The sequence below is a fragment of the Balaenoptera physalus genome (assembly GCF_965194825.1).
Source record: "Balaenoptera physalus genome assembly, chromosome: 11".
Taxonomy (NCBI): Eukaryota; Metazoa; Chordata; class Mammalia; order Artiodactyla; family Balaenopteridae; genus Balaenoptera; species Balaenoptera physalus.
Genome location: NC_138896.1, coordinates 59318242 through 59337851, shown reverse-complemented (window position 1 = coordinate 59337851; position 19610 = coordinate 59318242). Strand labels below are relative to the sequence as shown.

At 35.9% G+C, this 19610-nt stretch overlaps 1 protein-coding gene across 39 annotated transcripts in view; it reads left to right on the top strand.

Moving 5' to 3' along the window:
• The window catches only part of CLASP2 (cytoplasmic linker associated protein 2), a 176764-nt gene that overhangs the window by 101065 nt on the left and 56089 nt on the right, over nt 1-19610 (top strand). For 14 of the 39 annotated variants that reach the window (XM_082411772.1, XM_082411778.1, XM_082411769.1 and 11 more), the window contains 3 exons: nt 9562-9585; nt 11467-11484; nt 13929-14030. In XM_082411772.1, the coding sequence (XP_082267898.1) occupies nt 9562-9585; nt 11467-11484; nt 13929-14030 (144 nt within the window). Of the gene's footprint in view, nt 1-9561; nt 9586-11466; nt 11485-13928; nt 14031-14184; nt 14212-17067; nt 17095-19610 lie in introns of all 39 variants that reach the window. The other 25 variants (XM_082411763.1, XM_082411771.1, XM_082411765.1 and 22 more) reach the window with 7 other exon arrangements.

The window sequence follows — 19610 nt, the reverse complement described above, 5'->3', positions numbered from 1 at the left end:
TTATAGGACATTCCATCTGAAAACAGCAGATTACACTTTCTTCTCAAGTGCACACAGGACATTCTCCAGGATAGATCACATCTTGGGTCACAAATCAAGCCTCAGTAAATTTAAGAAAATTGAAATCATATCAAGCATCTTTTCCAACCACAACGCTACAATGAGAGTAGAAATAAATTACAGTTAAAAAAAGTGAAAAACACAAAACACATGGAGGCTAAAAAATACTAAATAACCAAGAGATCCCTGAATAAATCAAAGAGGAAATCAAAAAATACCTAGAGACAAATGACAACGAAAACATGATGATCCAAAACCTATTGGATGTTTATAGCAATATAATCCTACCTCAAGAAACAAGAAAAATCTCAAATAAACAATCTAACCTTACACCTAAAGGAACTAGAGAAAGAAGAACAAACAAAATCCAAAGTTATTAGAAGGAAAGAAATCGTAAAGATCAGAGCAGAAGTAAATGAAATAGAAACAAAGAGAACAATAACAAAGATCAATAAAACTAAAAGCTGGTTCTCTGAGAAGATAAACAGGACTGATAAACTTTTAGCCAGACTCATCAAGAAGAAGAGTGAGAGGACTCAAATCAATAAAATTAGAAATGAAAAAAGAGAAGGTACAGCAGACACTGCAGGAATACAAAGCATCCTAAGAGACTGCTACAAGCAACTCTATGCCAGTCAAATGGACAACCTGGAAGAAATGGACAAATTCTTAGAAAGGCATAACCTTCCAAGACTAAACAAGAAAGAAATAGAAAATATGAACAGACCAATCACAAGTAATGAAATTGAAACTGTGATTTAAAATCTTCCAACAAACAAAAGTCCAGGACCAGTTGGCTTCACAGGTGAATTCTATGAAACATTTAGAGGAGAGCTAACACCCATCCTTCTCAAACTCCTCCCAAAAATTGCAGAGGAAGGAACACTCCCAAACTCATTCTACGAGGCCATCACCCTGATACCAAAACCAGAGAAAGATGTCACAAAAAGAGAAAACTACAGGGCAATATCACTGATGAATATAGATGCAAAAGTCCTCAACAAAATACACGCAAACAGAATCCAACAACACATTAAAAGGATCATACACCATGATCAAGTGGGATTTATCCCAGGGATGCAATGATTCTTCAATGTATGCAAATCAATCAATGTGATACACCATATTAACAAATTGAAGAATAAAAACTATATGATCATCTCAATAGATGCAGAAAAAGCTTTAGACAAAATTTAACACCCATTTATGATAAAAACTCTCCAGAAAGTGGGCATAGAGGGAACCTACCTCAACATAATAAAGGCCGTATACGACAAACCCACAGCAAACATCATTCTCAATGGTGAAAAACTGAAAGCATTTCCTCTAAGATCAGGAGCAAGACCAGGATGTCCACTCTCACCACTCTTATTCAGCATAGTTTTGGAAGTCCTAGCCACGGCAGTCAGAGAAGAAAAAGAAATAAAAGGAATACAGATTGGAAAAGAAGAAGTAAAACTGTCACTGTTTGCAGATTACATGACGTGATACTATACATAGAGAATCCTGAAGGTGCCACCAGAACACTACTAGAGCTAATCAATGAATTTGATAAAGTTGCAGGATACAAAATTAACGCACAGAAATCTCTTGCATTCCTATACTCTAACAACGAAAGATCAAAAGAGAAATTAAGGAAACAATCCCATTCACCACTGCAACAAAAAGAATAAAATACCTAGTAATAAACTTACCTAAGGAGGTAAAAGACCTGTACCCAGAAAACTATAAGACACTGATAAAAGATATCAAAAATGATGCAAACACATGGAGAGATATACCATGTTCTTGGGTTGGAAGAATCAATATTGTGAAAATGATTATACTACCCAAAGCAATCTACGGATTCAGTGCAATCCCTATCAAATTACCAATGGCATTTTTTACAGAACTAGAACAAAACATCTTAAAATTTGTATGGAGACACAAAAGACCCCAAATAGGCAAAGCAATCTTGAGGGAAAAAAACGGAGCTGGAGGTATCAGACTCCCTGACTTCAGACTATACTACAAAGCTACAGTCATCAAGACAATATGGTACTGGGACAAAAACAAATATAGATCAATGGAGCAGGATAGAAAGCCCAGAGATAAACCCACGCACCTATGGTCAACTAATCTATGACAAAGGAGGCAAGGATATACAATGGAGAAAAGACAGTCTCTTCACTAAGTGGTGCTGGGAAAACTGGACAGCTGCATATAAAAGAATGAAATCAGAACACTTCCTAACACCATACAGAAAAATAAACTCAAAATGGATTAAAGACCTAAATGTAATACCGGACAGTATAAAACTCTTAGAGGAAAACATAGGCAGAACACTGTATGACATAAATCACAGCAAGGTCCTTTTTGACCCACCTCCTAGAGAAATGGAAATAAAAAACAAAAATAGACAAATGGGACCTAATGAAATTTAAAAGCTTTTGCACAGCAAAGGAAACTGTAAATAAGACGAAAAGGCAACCCTCAAAATGGGAGAAAATATTTGCAAATAAATCACCGGACAAAGGATTAATCTCCAAAATACATAAACTGCTCATGCAGCTCAATATTAAAAAAACAAACAGCCCAATCAGAAAATGGGTAGAAGACCTAAATAGGCATTTCTCCATGCAAGACATACAAATGGCCAAGAGGCACATGAAAAGCTGCTCAACATCACTAATCATGAGAGAAAATGCAAATCAAAACTACAATGAGGTATCACCTCATAGTGGTTAGAATGGGCATCATCAGAAAATCTACAAACAACAAATGCTGGAGAGGGTGTGGAGAAAAGGGAACCCTCTTGCACTGTTGATGGGAATGTAAATTGATACAGCCGCTATGGAGAACAGTATGGAGGTTCCTTAAAAAACTAAAAATAGAATTACCATATGACCCAGCAATCCCACTACTGGGCATATACCCTGAGAAAACCATAATTCAAAAAGACATGCGCCCCAGTGTTCGCTGCAGCACTGTTCACAATAGCCAGATCATGGAAGCAACCTAAATGCCCATCGCCAGACGAATGGATAAAGAAGATGTGGTACAGGGCTTCCCTGGTGGCGCAGTGGTTGGGAATCCGCCTGCCAATGCAGGGGACACGGGTTCGTGCCCCGGTCCAGGAAGATCCCACATGCCACGGAGCGGCTAGGCCCGTGAGCCACAACTACTGAGCTGGCGCGTCTGGAGCCTGTGCTCCACAACGGGAGAGGCCGTGACAGTGAGAGGCCCGCGCACCGCGATGAAGAGTGGCCCCCGCTTGCCACAACTGGAGAAAGCCCTTGCACAGAAACGAAGACCCAACACAGCCAAAAATAAATAAATAAATTTATAAAAAAAAAAAAAAATTAGTGCTTCGTCTAGTCTAATAGAAAAAAAAAAAAAAGAAGATGTGGTACATATATATGATGGAATATTACTCAGCCATAAAAAGCAACGAAATTGGGTCATTTGTAGAGACGTGGATGAACCTAGAGACTTTCATACAGAGTGAAGTAAGTCAGAAAGAGAAAAACAAATATCGTATACGAACTCATATATGTGGAATCTAGAAAAATGGTACAAATGAACCAGTTTGCAAGGTAGAAATAGAGACACAGATGTAGAGAACAAACGTATGGACACCAAGGGGGGAAAGCGGGGGACGGGGGTCGTGGTGGTGATGGGATGAGTTGGGAGATTGGGATTGACATATATACACCAATATGTATAAGGTAGATAACTAATAAGAACTGGCTGTATGAAAAAAATAAAATAAAAATAGTTGATGGAGTCAGAAAAAATAATAATAAACCATTTTTTAAAAATGCTAGCAATGAACAATCTGAAAATAAAGTAAAAAAGCAATTCCAATTATAATAGCCTCAAAAGGAATAATACATTGTATATAGGAATCGATAGAACAAAAGAAGTGTAAGACTTCTCTAGGATGAACCACTCTTATGTTTCTCCTTTACTCTTACACTCATAATATTGCTGACACGAGATGTGTGGGATTTTCGCATCAAGCAATTCTCAGACAACACCTAGATGTCCTAAAATTCAATTCAGTTGTGACCCTAACCATAGTTAACACAGACCTTACAGGTTAAGGGCTTAGTCTGTTACGACCCCCGCCCCCACTCACCCACACCTCAGACATCAGTTGCAAGTCCAGGTTGTTACCTGTGCTTCTGACCAACTGGCTCTAAGTCACAGGTTCCCTTGCCCCCTCCTTGAGTTAAATTAATTTGCTAGAGTGGCTCACAGATCTTGGGAAAACAGTCTACTTACTAGATTACTGGTTTATTACAAAGGATATTAAAGGGTATGAATGAAAAGCCGGATAAAGAGATACAGGGGGCGAGGTCTGGAAGGGTCTCAAGCCCAAGAGCTTCTTTCCCTGTGGAGTTGCAGTGTGCCACCCTCCCAGCATATGGGTGTGTTCACCAACCCAGAAACTCTCTGAATCTTCTGCTTTTGGCATTTTTATGGAGGCTTCATCACATAGTCATAATTGATCATTAACTTAGTCTCCAGCCTCACACCTCTTCCCAGAGGATGGAGGATGGGGCTGAAAATTCCAAGCTTTAATCATGGTTTCATCTTTCTGGTGACCATCCCCCATCCTGAGGCTGTCGAGGAGACCGCCAGGAAATGCCTTATTAGAACAAAAGACACTCCTATCACCCAGGAAATTCCAAGGGATTTAGGAACTCTGTCAGGTACCAGGGTCAACGAGCAAATATTAGAGACAAAGGTATTCCAAGTGCTCTTACCACTTGAGAAATTACAAGGGTTTTAGGAGCTCTGTGCCAGGAATTGGGCGCATATGTATGTTTTATTTCACACTTGTGCACTAAAAACTACAACACATTGTTAGAAGAATTTAAAGCTCTAAATAAATGGAAAGACACACAGGTTATTTAAAGACTTAATATTAGGATGGGAAATAGACATACAGATCCAATGCAATCCCTATCAAAAGTCCAGCTGCCTTTTTATAGAAATTGACAAACTGCTCCTAAAATCCAAATGACAAAGCAAAGTTTCCAGAATAGATGAAACGATCTTGAAAAAGACTGAACTTGGTGTACTCACACTTCCCAATTTCAAAATTTACTTCAAAGTTACAGTAATCAAGTCTGTGTGGTACTGGCATAAAGATAGATATATACACCAATGTAATAGAATTGAGAGTCCAGAAATAATCCCATATATCTATGGTCAGTTGATTTCCAACAAGGGTGCCAAGACCATGCAGTAGGCAAGAATTCTTTTCAGCAGATGTTGCTGGAACAACTCGATAGCCAGGGGCCAAGGAATGAATTTGGACCCCTACCTCATATCATATCCAAAAAATTAACTCAAAATGGATAAAAAACACAAATGTAAGAGCTAAAACTATAAAATGCTTAGAAGAAAACACAGGTGTAAATCTTCATAACCTCTTAGATACTACACCAAACACAAGCAACCAAAGAAAAGCTAGATAAATTGGACTTCATCAAAATTAAAAACATTGTGCTTCAGAGGGCACCATCAAGAAAGTGAAAAGACAACACACAAAATGAGAGAAAACATTTGCAAATCACATATCTGATTAGGGACTTACATCTCAAGTATATAAAGAACTCATAACTCAGTAACAAAAAGGCAATTCTATTTAAAAATAAGTGAAGGATTTGAATACATATTTCTTTAAAGACAATATACAAATTGCCAATGAAAGCACATGAAAAGATACTCAACGTCCTTAGACATTAGGGAAGTGCAAATCAAAAGCACAATGAGATACCTCTTCACACCCGCTAGGCTATTATCCAAAGAATGGACAATAACAAATGCTGGTGAGGATATGGAGAAATTGAAACCCTCATACACTGCTCCTGGAATGTAAGTGGAGCCACTATGGGAACAGTTTGGCAGTTTCTCAAAAAGTGAAACATTGAGTTAGCATGTGGCCCAGCGGTTCCACTCCTAGCTGTATACCCAAGACATGTGAAACATATGTTCTCATTAAAACATGTACACAAATGAATGTTCATAGCAACATTATTCATAACAGCCAAAAAGTGGAAACAACCCAAATGTCCATCAGCTGGTGAATGGTTAGGCAGGTATGTGCATACAATGAAGCAGAATATTACTCAGTCATAAAAAGGAGCACATTACATAAAAGTGAAATACTAATGCATGCTCTAAGAGGAGTGGAACTCGAAAACATTATAAAGTTAGACACAAACAGCCACATACTGTATGATTCCATTTACATGAAATGCCTAGAATACGTGAATCCACAGAAACAGAAAGTAAATTAGTTGTTGCCAGGGGTTGGGAGTCGGGAAAATAGGGAATGACATCAATGGGTATAAGATTTCTTTTTGGGGTGATGAAAATGTTCTGGAATTAGATATTTATGAGGGTTGTTAAGTCTTGTGAATATATTAAAAACACTGAATTGTATACTATGAAAGTAAATTTTATGGTACATGAATTATACATTAATTTTTTTAAGTGGGGAAAATGGAAAACAAATAGAAATAAAACATTCATCCTGAGTCTTAAAAATAAAACATTATATTTAGTATCTATTTTTTAGTACCAGAAAAAAATACTGAATTTGAAATGTTTTAATATGAACTCGAAAGCCATTTGCAGCAATTCTTTTTTTAAAATTTTTGGACATGCCACGCAGCTTGTGGGATCTTAGTTCCCCAACCAAGGATTGAACCCAGGCCCTCGGCTGAAAGCGCGGAGTCCTAACCACTAGACTGCCAGGAAATTCCCAGCAGCAATTTTTTTTTTTCATAAGAAAGTCATAATAGTGCCATGAGATTGCTTAATTTGTTTCTTTTGGTTCTTTAAGGTTTGAATGGCATGTTTGCTTCTTTACAGAAGGGAAAGGTGTCCATCTATCCTCTTTTCTTCATCTGGCCCAGGTTCACACTCAGGCACAATGAGATACTTGTCTGTGCCTCTGTCCAGGGCTTAGAGAATAGATTTTCTCATTCTTTCTATTTCTATGTCTTTTTTTCTTTTTCTTCCCTCCCCCCTCCCTCCCCCCTCCCCCCTCCCCCCTTCCTTCCTTCCTTCCTTCCTTTTTCTTTCTAAACCCCCTCCTCCCCCTTCCTCAACTTTCTTATACAGATATGACTTGTGTATTCCTTGTTTTCTTCTCTTTGAGCCTTGTTTATCATGGCTGAACATTTATGGATCCAGAGATATATGCTTCTATATTGAAAGAGTCTCTCAGTCTATTGGTAGGTTGCTAAAGGATGAGCAGCTAAAAGCTTGTTGAGTTTTATGCATTTTGAGTTTGAAACCCCTGAGACATCAAACTGGAAGTGTTCGGAGGCATAGTAGTATATGAGAAAGAATTACAAACAGTGGTAGAGAACTCAGGAGAGAGATCTGTGCTTGAGATTAGACTTGGAAGTCATTAGAGAATTGTTCTTACTGTAATCTTTCAATATTAAACTCAATACATTTCTTAAAGCAGTTGCCACAGGATTTTTCATCCACTGAAGTACTGAATCCTTTGGCAATGGGGATATGATGAGTGTTTTGAGGTTTACCCTTGAAAACTTTATCCTGAAGAGGAAGCTTGGTATGATGGGAGACAATGGGAGACAGGAATTTCTGTTAAGGAAACCTTGATATATCTATGCATATTTATGAATATTTGTTCTCAACAACTAGCCCTGTGGGATTGCTTAAATGAAAAAGAAAATAAATGTTTTCAGTTGGAGTCATGTGGACAGAAGTCAGATTTCAGTTGATTGAGGAAGACGTTGGAAGGAGAATCTATAAATTATTCCTATGCTTAGCGGTTGAGAAGAGATGAAAGAAGATTGTAGGAATTATCCGTTGTTAAAGGTTAATGAACTTCTTGTTTTTTAAAATTGAGGGAGTTAAATATGTTTGTATACTAAGATGGTAGGATCAGTAGAGAAGGAAAAGTAAAAAATGGAAGAATGAAAGGAAATTGTTACGGTCAAAGTTCGTATGAGAGACATAAGGAATAGGATGTATAGAGAGGAGCTGGGGAGTTAGTTAGCCTTGGATGTGGAAGGGTCATCAGTTTCACTGAGGTAGAAGGGAAAGAAATGAAGGGGGTAGATTCAGATATATTTTGGGCGGGCAAGCATCAAGAGCCGTGTCATCAGGAGGTAGCTGTGTCTTCATGTCTGAGGAGTCAGAGTCAGGACACTGAGCTAATAGAAAGTAGGGTGTCTGAGAGGTGGCTTGAGGTTTGGAATAGCAGTTGAGGAGGCACAAGAGGAGGGGCTCTCTTCTGGGCTTCCTGCAACCACCTACACATTTAGAAACTCACTAGAAGAACTCACAGGACTGTTAGCTGTACTCATGGCTGAGGTTAATTATAGCAAAAGGACACACAGCAGGATCAGCAAGGGAAAAAGACTCATCCGGTAGTCTGGAGGAGTCCAGGCACAGGCTTTCAGAGTTATCCCTCCCAGAGGCGAAAATGACGGGCTGCACAGAACATGCTCCTTCCTCCAGCAATGAGTGTGGAACATGTGCATAGTGTTTCTGTCCAGAGAAGCTTCCTTAAGGCTCAAGAGTCCAGGGTGAGGGTAAAAGGGCGGTTGTTATGCAAGCACTGTGCTGCACAACCAGCCACAATTACCAGAATTCCATACTCCCAAAAAGATAACAGGTATTCCCCTAAATCACATTGTCTGCAAACACAATTCAGGCAAGTTGGTATAGCAGGAGTTCAATACCCCATCCCCAACACTCAAACACACAAAACAACCTTATTGATATAATCAGGATCCAAAACTAAATTCCCGAAGGCCAGCTAAGGGCTAGCCCTGTAACTAGGCTCTTCTTAAGAGTATCAGGCCTGGTTTATTAATACTTTTCTGCACAGTCACTAAAGGTCAAGCCTGATAATTACCCCAGTTTCTAGTAGTGCCAGTATGCATGACTTCGTGGTTTTGTAATTTTCTCTATTGGGGCACCTTAAAGTAGCGGGGTAGAGCAATTTAGTTGTTAGATTTATCCATATTTCGGGTCTTGAAGGGACTGAAAGTACTAAAGGATGGGGTGAGGAAGCAGCAACACAGTAGACAGAGGATAATGATGAGACAGCTAAATTTAGAGTAGAATTTGGAGGTGTGCTCTAGCCTATAGAGGAAAAGAGAAAGCAAGGCAAGGTGACTCTTAGATTATGAGAAACTCAGCAGACCCAAGCAAGGGGTTTGTCTGTTGGTGCAGGGGTCCAAGGTTGGGACATGGGCTTCTCTAACTTATCTAGGCTAGTGAAAATCAGACTTATTGTCAATTCAATTCTATATATATATAATTTTTTTTTTGCTATCTTTATCTCACAAAGAAACCTCGTCTCGTTTAATCTCCTATTATGTTTTAGTTGAAAACAAGCTTCATATATACGTGTGTGCTATGAATTCTGTGTTCTTAAAAATAATGTTTTCCAGGGGTTATAAAATCCTTTTCTAATATACTAAGTTTTCTTCCGTTCTTTGCTTGCTCTTTCATCAGAGGATACTTCTGACAAGATGGATGGTAAGAACTTCCTTTTCTAATTCACCTAAAAAATTTTATGGCTCTTGGATTCTACATGATACCTTTGTTCGTTCTCTTAAGTTCTGAAAATAGGCTGCTTATTTGGCAGCACTCTCAATGTGAAAATGGCTACTTAATTCTCTGATTTAATTTTGGGTTAATCATATCTATTTTGGGTTTCTCAGTTTACTCAAATACTAGGTTACTCTTTGTTATAAGTTAAATCAATTTTCTTAATTTTTTTTACCTGAGCTCTTAGAATATTCTTGATTTCTTAAGTCTTTCTCTGAAATATTAGATTCAGAAGAAGGGAAAGGAATCTCATAAGTCACTTGATTCAGTTCTTTAGTTTAATAACTCTGATACAGAGAGAGACAAATGACATATTTTACAGATTCATATGGTTATTTATGAAAATGAAATGTAAGTCACAGATGCTGTCTTTCAGAGAGTGAGTTTTAAATTAACATTTAATCAAAATTGAACTTACTTTGAGCTATGCCTTTTTAATTTCAGTATTTAGTTTATCTTTAGTTGCTTGATCCAGTATGGTAATTTTTATCTGTATGGTATTTTTGTCTAACACTAGACTGTGTATTATCCATACTTGCCCTTCACTTCATCAGATACCATAATGTTATCTAAGAACTTGAGCTTTTTTATAAGAACTTGTAAGAAGATCCTGAATCTGTAAGTCACAGTATGAGATCTAGAGAAAATGGAAAACTACGTTTTTCTGTCAATTATTACATAAACTCTGAAATTGGTATATCTTCCATTCTGATGAAATGGAAGATTTATTTAATCTTGGGTTGGGTACATGAGTGTTACTTATAATTAGTCTCTGTGCTTCTGTGTGTGTTTAATGTATTTCATAAATTTAAGAAATTATTAAATGAAAGAAAACCTAACCAAGAGATAGTTTCTATATTTCAGACCATTCAATATCACTTCTAACACTGAGATTCTAGATCCTTTAAAAACAAATTATTCTCACATTCCAGATCAAAATGTTTTCTTTTGTGGGTCAGAAACATCAGCCTATTTGAGGAATCACCTGTGTTGTGTGATGTGTTACTCTCACTGATGTTTAATCCTGTGTTTTAAAAAAAAAAATCTATATACACACACATGGAGAAACATCTGTTATTGCCCTATAGTAGTAGTGAGTTTGTTTTTTTTTTGGCCGTGCCGTGCGGCTTGTGGGATCTTAGTTCCCCGACCAGGGATTGAACCCGGGCCCTCAGCAGTGAAAGCATGGAGTCCTAACCACTGGAGTGCCAGGGAATTCCATTTACTTGATCATTTTTGCTAGTTTTCATTGACGTCTTAGGGAGTACAAAAATTTTTGAATAAATAGCTAATGGATTGATAGGTCTTTGTAATGCTTTGGTGAAAATACTGGGTTAATGAGACCTAGGTCATGGATTTGATTCCCATGTTTGTCAATTAGTTTTCTAGTTCTTTTATGGACTACCTTTTGAAAATGCACAGAAAGAATTCTTACATTGGAAAGATCTATAAAAATCTTCGTTTTGGAGAGAGCAATGAAAGTTGCATCTTTCTTGAGTAATTAATTTCTCTAATTTTCTTCACCATTTAAAATTTTAAGTATGAAGCATAGCAGACAAATGTGTTTGTTATAGAATTTTGCTATTTTTAATTGTCTAGTTTTAACCTTTTTTGTGCTATGAGTCATTAGGTTACCTCAAATTTTCTTTTATCTCAAAATGAATCTTTTAAAAGCTAATTTAAGGCTATCGAACTAGAAATTTTTTCTTTTGCCCTTTTGTTTTCGTTGGGTGGGAGGCGCGAGGAAGGTTTTAACATCAGCATTGGCAGACTTTGTTGAAATGTTATTGTTTTATTTCTCTTATTTAGGAACAGCATCTGAAGATGGTAAGAATTATACATTTTGTTAGTAACACAAATACCTCTACATTAATATTTTCATTGGTAGGAATTAAATATTAAAAACTAAAATAGGCTAATTTCTTTGCAAATCTGTATAATTTGCGAGCTGTGGTAGCTTTTACATTTCATGTTTGGTTGTGTTAGTTATACATGTGGATTTTTTTTTAATCCTTCATCCTGGAGTTTTGCTTTGTATCTTGGATCATCTCATGCTAGAAAAACATAAATGCTTAACATGTTTAACAATATCTAGTATAAAGTTACATAGTTTCATTTTTTTCTTGTAGTGACATTAATGCTTTTATTTTGTGTTTTTGTTTTTTAATTTATGCCAATTCATTTATACTTTGGGAGTGCACGTGCCATTGCTTTATCGTCTTTAAATATCCTCAGCATTTAAATGCATTTATTTTGTCAGCTTTTAAATGTATCTTTGATTTTGAATCAGTGACTGGAGAATTGCATATGACTTGAATTTGGGATTACAAAAACCTTGCTAGATATAATACTTTATTTTACTGAGCCAGTTTACCGTTTAAAAAATTATTTATTGCTTTTGAATTTGTAGAAAGGAAAAAATTCAGTTTTTATATTTATCCTGCCTGAAGGCTGTCTTATTAAGCCTCTGATATGAAACACATTTTTTTTTTCTAAATTTTACATGGATGACATTTTCTTGTGATACACGGCTAAGTAGATTTAACATTTTGGAGGTCTCATACTTACTCTGATATATTTGAAATATTTTCATATTTTAAGTTTTAAACTAGAGGACTAGTTTCTGGCACTGTGGCATTGTAATTTAGAATGGTAGTATCAAAATACTTAATTTATCCTAATTTTGTTGTACTGGATAAATTCTGCATTTCAAAAATAATAATTTTTTTCTATTTTACTTCTTAGTCAGGAGAACATTGTGTCCTATTCTAAACAGACTCTGTAAAAGGGTGAAAGTCCTGAATTATGGGCTTTTTAGGGGCCTCAAAGAATTGATACAATGCTAGGATCTACCAACTGTACTTCTCCTTTTGCTTTATTTTATTCCTAGTTCCTAATTATTCTCTTATCTTCCCTCACTCATTTCTTAATTTTGTAATTTTTCCTTACTCTTTAGTGTATGTTTTCCTAGTTAATATCGCCATATTAGGCTAGCCCCTATATTGTTGGGGTTTTTAAAAAATTTATTTTGTTTATTTATTTTTGGCTGCTTTGGGTCTTTGTTGCTGCGTGCGGGCTTTCTCTAGTTGCAGTGAGCGGGGGCTTCTCTTCGTTGTGGTGTGCAGGCTTCTCATTGCAGTGGCTTCTCTTGTTGTGGATCACGGGACACGCAGGCTTCAGTAGTTGTGGCACACAGGCTTAGTTTCTCTGCAGCATGTGGGATCTTCCCAGACCAGGGCTCGAACCCATGTCGCCTGCATTGGCAGGCGGATTCTTAACCACTGCACCACCAGGGAAGTCCCCAGCCTCTATATTGTGATTGCCCTAAAAGTTGTGCCTTTTAACTGAAAAGTATTTTGAGTCCTTCTTTATGATCATGTTTGGTATTGGTTCTGATTTGATAGTGATTGAGACTGTTGCTTGAGAATACCAAAGTACCTGCTAGTAATATATTTTTGTTTTTTCTAATGACAGTTTACTTAAGCACTTTGGTAAGCATTATCTCCTTTGGTTCAAGAGCTCTAGAAACATCTTGCGGCTTGGTTTTGTGGAGGGGGATGAGGCAGTAGTAAGAGAAAAAAGGAACGCAACTTGGAGGTAGAGAAGGAAATGTGTGTAGAAAAGTGCCATCTCTTTGAGGATTGGTATTTCCTCAAATAATTTTATAAATGAAATTGGTTAGTTGGAGGAAGAGAAGAGTAAACGTGTCCATGTTCATCTGTAGTAATCTCATGTTTAGCACAGGATATAAAAAGATGAGATATTTTACCTAGTATTGTATCTTCTTGCAGATCTCTTTAGAAGTACATTTTCAGTCAGAAAGATTGTTTGGGTTGTTGTTTCCAAGATTAGCTTGTATTTTAAACTACAGGGTGGATTTGAGAATAAATTAAATTTCATGGAAACTGAAATTTTAAAATTGGAACTACCAATTAAGAATAAGTGCATGCCTGTGGTAATTATCTTAATTATAACTCTATTTTACTGGACTAATAATATCAAACTGAGAATGGAGATCTTTTAGTTTGACTTTATTCTTACCCGTAAAGGAAAGTTAGCTTATGGTGCAACACGTAAAAAGCAGTATGTATTTTTAAAATTTTAAGAGAACTATAATCTTATAATCTGTAAGTGAAGGTTACATTATGACAGAATTTAACAATACTTGAAAAGCACACCCAATTAGAAAATTATAGTGAGATTTTTTTCCTCATTACTAAATATTATTATAGAAAAAAGTCTTTAATTATGTAAATAATTTTATTCCTTAGGCCGGGTGAGAGCAAAGCTTTCAGCACCACTTGCTGGTACGGGAAACTCCAAGACAGATTCCAGAGGAAGAAGTCGAACAAAAATGGTGTCTCAGTCACAGCGTACGTATTGCCTATTAGTTCTCCCATATTTCTAATATGTTAGGATAAGCGTATTCCTTGTATGTTACTGTATGAAGAGATTGACCAATGGAAAAAGACAAAACTAATTTCAAAAAAGACAAGCCACATACTGAGTTCTTGTTCTGTACTTTAGGTTCATCATCACCTGACAAAAATGAAGGTATTTTTTTTTTCAATGTTTTGGGTCAGTTGTTGTGCATGTTTTGGAATTTTTGGAGTGGGTGTTGTCTTGTCTTTGGTGTGTTATTAGGGCTGCATCATTGATATCTGCACTTAGAAAGAAAAACTTCATCTGCTATACAGACTTTTGCATGGAGATATTTTAAATAGCACAAATCTTTTAACATTAAGGTTTTCACAGTCTACTCAGAAACTTGTAAATGTGGAAAATTGTGCTTTTTAGAGGCAAAATAATTGCCATATGTTAGCATCAGATCTGGTTGCATCTAGCTAATGTTGTTCAAGGGCAGATATGTGGTATCTTTGTACTCTCCCTAAAATCTGTTAGAATGCAGTTAGCATTTTTGGCAGGTATATACTGATTCATAAAGAGGAAACAAATTGAAATGACCAGTTTTGCTATATTCCTTTTTAATTTTAAGATTCATATTTTTGCAATTTCATTGGAAGCTGAATTTCTCATAAACACAATTATTAAAAAGCACAATTTTGAATTCTAGGTAAAATGAATGATCCATTCCTATATATTCCAGAATAGTAATATATACACTTACGGCATAATTAATTTAAAAGAGTTCACATTCCTTCTTTATCAAGAGATTTTCCTTAGCACATACCTCTTAGAACAGGAATTTTTTCTAGGGAGGTAATTCTGGGGTTCTTCTATATACTTGGCCATTTTGGAAAGAAATAGATGTAGCTATCTTCCACTATTGTTTAGGTGACTCTTCCAGGATATAGATGCCCAATTTGTCTGTTTTTTTAACTTGATTCTTGAATCGTGGAATCAGGGAAAGGAGCTGGGCTTAGAGGGGGTCAGGGCAGTGATTAGACAAGTCCGGCCTAGCAGATTCTCCTCTTTACAAAGTCAAAAAATCTAGACAGAGTAATGATGGGAGCACTCAACAGGAGTCCTAAAAATAAGCAGAAATGCTTAGTAAAATTGGTTTGCAAATTGAGGGTTATTTACAAATAGGAAAAAATGGCAAATGCCCTCTGGGTGAGAGCTCTTCTCCCAACCAAATTAGGAATAGATCATACCACATTCTTCCCGGATCTTGCGTATTTTTAGGGTAACTGTTAAAGTAACTTAATCTTTAGCAGTATAGCATAGTAGTTTAGAGCCTTGCTGTTCCAAATGGGGTGCCCAGACCAGCATCAGCATCACCTGGGAAATGTACAATCTCATGCCACCACAGATCTACTGAATTCAGTCTTTAACAAGATCATCAAGTGATTTGTGTTACAATCAAGTCTGAGAAGTATTGATTTAGATCATGGATTTGATCCATGGCTTTTCCAGGTTATTTAAAGTTGCTGTATTTCTATATACTTCTACTGTAACCAGTAAAATGAAGAGGATAATCTCACAGGATTGTTGTGAGAATTAAATTAGTATTTTGCCTGAGCACAAAATATGTGCTGTATATTTTAGCTGGTGAAATTGATGTCCTTGTTTTTCTTAACCTAATGTCAACTGAATTTTATACTCCTATTGTGCACTTCTTTGTTGTTATTTCTTATGGCCTTCAGGAAACAAAAATAATGGTGAAGTTAGGAAATTTAAAGCAGAAAGAAAAATAAAGGTAGCAACCAGAAACTGTCTGTATCCAGCATCTTAAGGATAAAACAATTTTATATGAGATATTTTACTGAGTTCTCTTCTAAAGTAATACTAAGACTGAACTCATGGCAGAGATTCAAAGTGCTTTGTGTATGGTTTTTTAATATATTACTTAAGGAACTCCCTTTTAAGTGTATTATAACTACTGATCACTTCAAGAGAATATAGAATAATTTTTTTACATTTGGTTTTTCACTTTGAAACCCAATCCACAATACTTGAAATCCTCTCCTAGAGTGTGAGAACATAATGATAGATTTTTAGACCTAGTAGGATTTTAAGATCAGAAGATGTTCCCACTATAAAATCACTTAGATTTTAAATCATATTGGTGAGGTTTTTGTTTATTTGCCTGCTTATTTATTTGAATGACTGTTTTTTTCATTTCAAATTCTTTTGAAAAAGATATTGTGGCCTTGTATAATTTGATGCAAGTTTCTTTACACACATTTGCACAGAAATATTGCTGTGCTCTCCATCTTCACTTTGTTGTGAAGTAATTCATTAGGGTTTGCATGGTCTTTTCCATATTTTTATATCACCATTTAGGAAAAAAAAATCTCTTGGGTCACAGCAGGTATGTTCTGATGGCTAACCAAAAATAAATAAAAACAGACCCAGTGGAGAGACTTCCAGACTTAAATGTTTACGTAAATATTGTGTCTTTTGTTGTTGGTAGTGACTGATTATGTACAAATGATTGTACAGCCTGTCAGAAATTTTGTCTCTCCACCCCACCCCTCTACTGTTTGTTTTTTTTCCGCTGTGTGTCTTAAGAAAGATAAAACCTGTAGCTTTTTCATGTAATTTTTCTTCAGCTAGAAGATGTTGTAGTTCTTCCTTACCTGTAGTTTTAAATTAAATGTTTAAATTATAAAAATTTAAACATTTAATTATTTAGATTTTAGGCTATCAATAGAAGAAAAGCTGAAGAATTTACATTTACTTTTGCACCCTCATTTCATCTGCTTTGTACATGAGTGTCTGATTTCAGTTTATCAGCTAAAAACTACTAAATGTTCTGCTTTTGTTACAGACATCAATGGTTTTGGGATTTTTTTTTTAAAGTTTGCTTTTTTTGCTTTAGAATTTTTTATTTTCTAAGAACTGACTAAAGCTTTCTTATTTCCATCTGCCATTCATTTTAAATCTGCTTCTTCCCTCTTCATGGATTATAACCCTTACCCTAATTCTGCCTTTACACTTGTTCAGGATCACAATCTGCTAATACCATTGGTGGTAAGAATATATAGACTTTATGTGTGCATCTGTTGTTTGGTCACCTATTTTCATTATCAAGAATGGGTTCTATTCAGCAGAAATTCTTAACATTTAATATTATATCATTCTGTAGCCATTATTGGGGTAAAAATCACCAATTATGATTTTTCTTTGACCTGTCCTTATTTATTACCAAAACCCTGGGTTTTTAAAATTATCCATGTTGATGCCACAGGTGTAAACATTCAAAAACAAGGAGCTTTAGTAATGCCTTGAAAACATCTCTTAAAAAGTATAAAATGGTAATTTGAAAACTTTAGGCAGCACAAGAGAAATTAGGTATCTAATTTCAAATTTCATAAATTAGAGTATTTTCTAGTAGCATGCTATTCCCTAGGTACATCATACTCTTTTTCATCAACTATGTGGTTTTCCTAGAAGAAATAATTAGCCTTGGTAGTTCTTTTGCTGGAGAAAGAGCCTTGATATTTTCTTCTAAGTATAAATAATTCCAAAATGGGTTGTAGGCACTGGAATTAACACGCTGTTGGTGGGGGCCGGGGGAGGGGCTGCGGCCATTGGAGAAGAGCGGGTAATGATTAACACTGCCAATTTTATTTCCCAGGAGAGGGCATGAATGAATTTAAATATATAGAGAGTGAGCTTGCATAGTTTTGATAAATTCAATAAATCTAGAATAGGTAGCGTGATTACTCTGCTTCTATACTATATGTTTCCTCTCTGCTGAATAGATCCACATTTCAAGGAATTCTCCAGTCTCCTACCAACATTGTCACCCCCTAAACTTACATTAGTTTTAACAGAATAACGTGTTGTATGTGTTCAGTTCATAATTTACTCTTTTTATATTGTTGCAAGTGTTCCCATAAAATATTCCATCAGCTTATCTTGCATTGTGAGTTTGTAGCATGTTGGGTGTTTGGGTGTTTTGGTGTGTATGTTTAGTTTAGATGCTGCATGGAGAAAATAGGTGCCTTGTGAGTATCTCTAAGGTTATAACTGAAACTTGATTTAAAGATTCTTCACCTGAAATATCATGAAACAATTCAAATGAGTCATCATTTTAAAGTACACTTGTATAATTTCCCTGCAACAATTTAGAATTCCTTCTACACAGATAATAAATTGCTAATGTCATCGTAAACATTGATTTGTTTTACAGTATTGCTATAATCAGCGGAAGATGAGTTTCATTTTGTGTGCTAATAAAGTTTAGGAATTAAGCATGAGTTTAAATTGTATTCAGGAAGACCATGCCAAGAAAACGGTAGCCAGGGTCACAGATTAGCAGCCCATGAACCACATTCAGCCTGCCTCTATTCATGTATTATTTGGTCTACACAACATGATAAAAATCAGGAAATGTCAAAGCTTTCGTTTAAAAAACAAAAAAGTCCCAAAATGTAGCCAGTATTACCTCAAGACAGAGCTGGCTTGAACTAAAAAGTCACCACTCCCTGCCTCACACTCAGCACTGCTCCCTGGTTGATGTTCCCTGCTTGTCCCCATTGGCTTTGAGTCTTTAATCTTTGCTCTGTGGAAGTGAAGTGTCATTGGGTAAGATTACACCAGGTGAGCAGTGACTGTGGAGAAGTTCCCAACAAAGAGGAAATGTTGCTTTCATGAAGTTTTATTTAAGTGCAAGTTTAACTTTTATAATGCTACCATCCAGAATCTAGGGTTAAATTATACCTTGGAGTTATCTAGTTCATTTTCCTTTTCAATGCAGACAAAAATGTTTTGATTGACAAGGAGCTTATCCCTTTAAACACTAACGCGTGCAATTCTAGTTTAAAAGCGTGTTTCTTAACTTTTTTTTTTAACTCTTACCCCAATCTCTGAGATTTTGTCCAGCTCCCTTTCTCTATCCCTGACCACGTATCCTTTGTCTTCCAAGACTGAAAATCACTGGTTTAGAAAGGGTCTGCCTTCTTTGACATTTATTTGCCCATTAGTCGTGTTTTACCCTCAGTATACATCTCCTTGGCAGACTGGCCACCTAAGACCCCTTTGCTATTTGAAGGCAAATAGCAAAATGCAAGTTTCTTTTTCAGCTGGCCCAACTTTGTAAACAGTTAAAATTAAATCTTGTAAAAATTTAAAAATATACATAGTTGCAAGATAACCTTGTTATGCCCGTTTAGAGGCATCTCAGCAGGCATACTTTTAACAGGAAGCACATTTTCATTACCATATTCTTAACAAAAATAATAATAGTAATAGAATTATTAATTTTTTCCTTTTAAACGTATAGCTTTAATATATAGCATTTTAACATATAGCTTTAGCTGCATGAAATGTATTGTTAGATAAGTTATTTCTTTGGAAATCTTTTCTACTATTTATGTTCTGAAAATCATAATAGTGTTGTCCTTATTAAACATAGCATCTTATACTCCCCAAACTGAAAATATATTTACATGACTTACCATTCAATCCTAGTATATATAGTATACCTTTTTATTCCAGGTTTTGAGTATATATAAACCTTCCTCAGTCTATTTCCTTTGAAC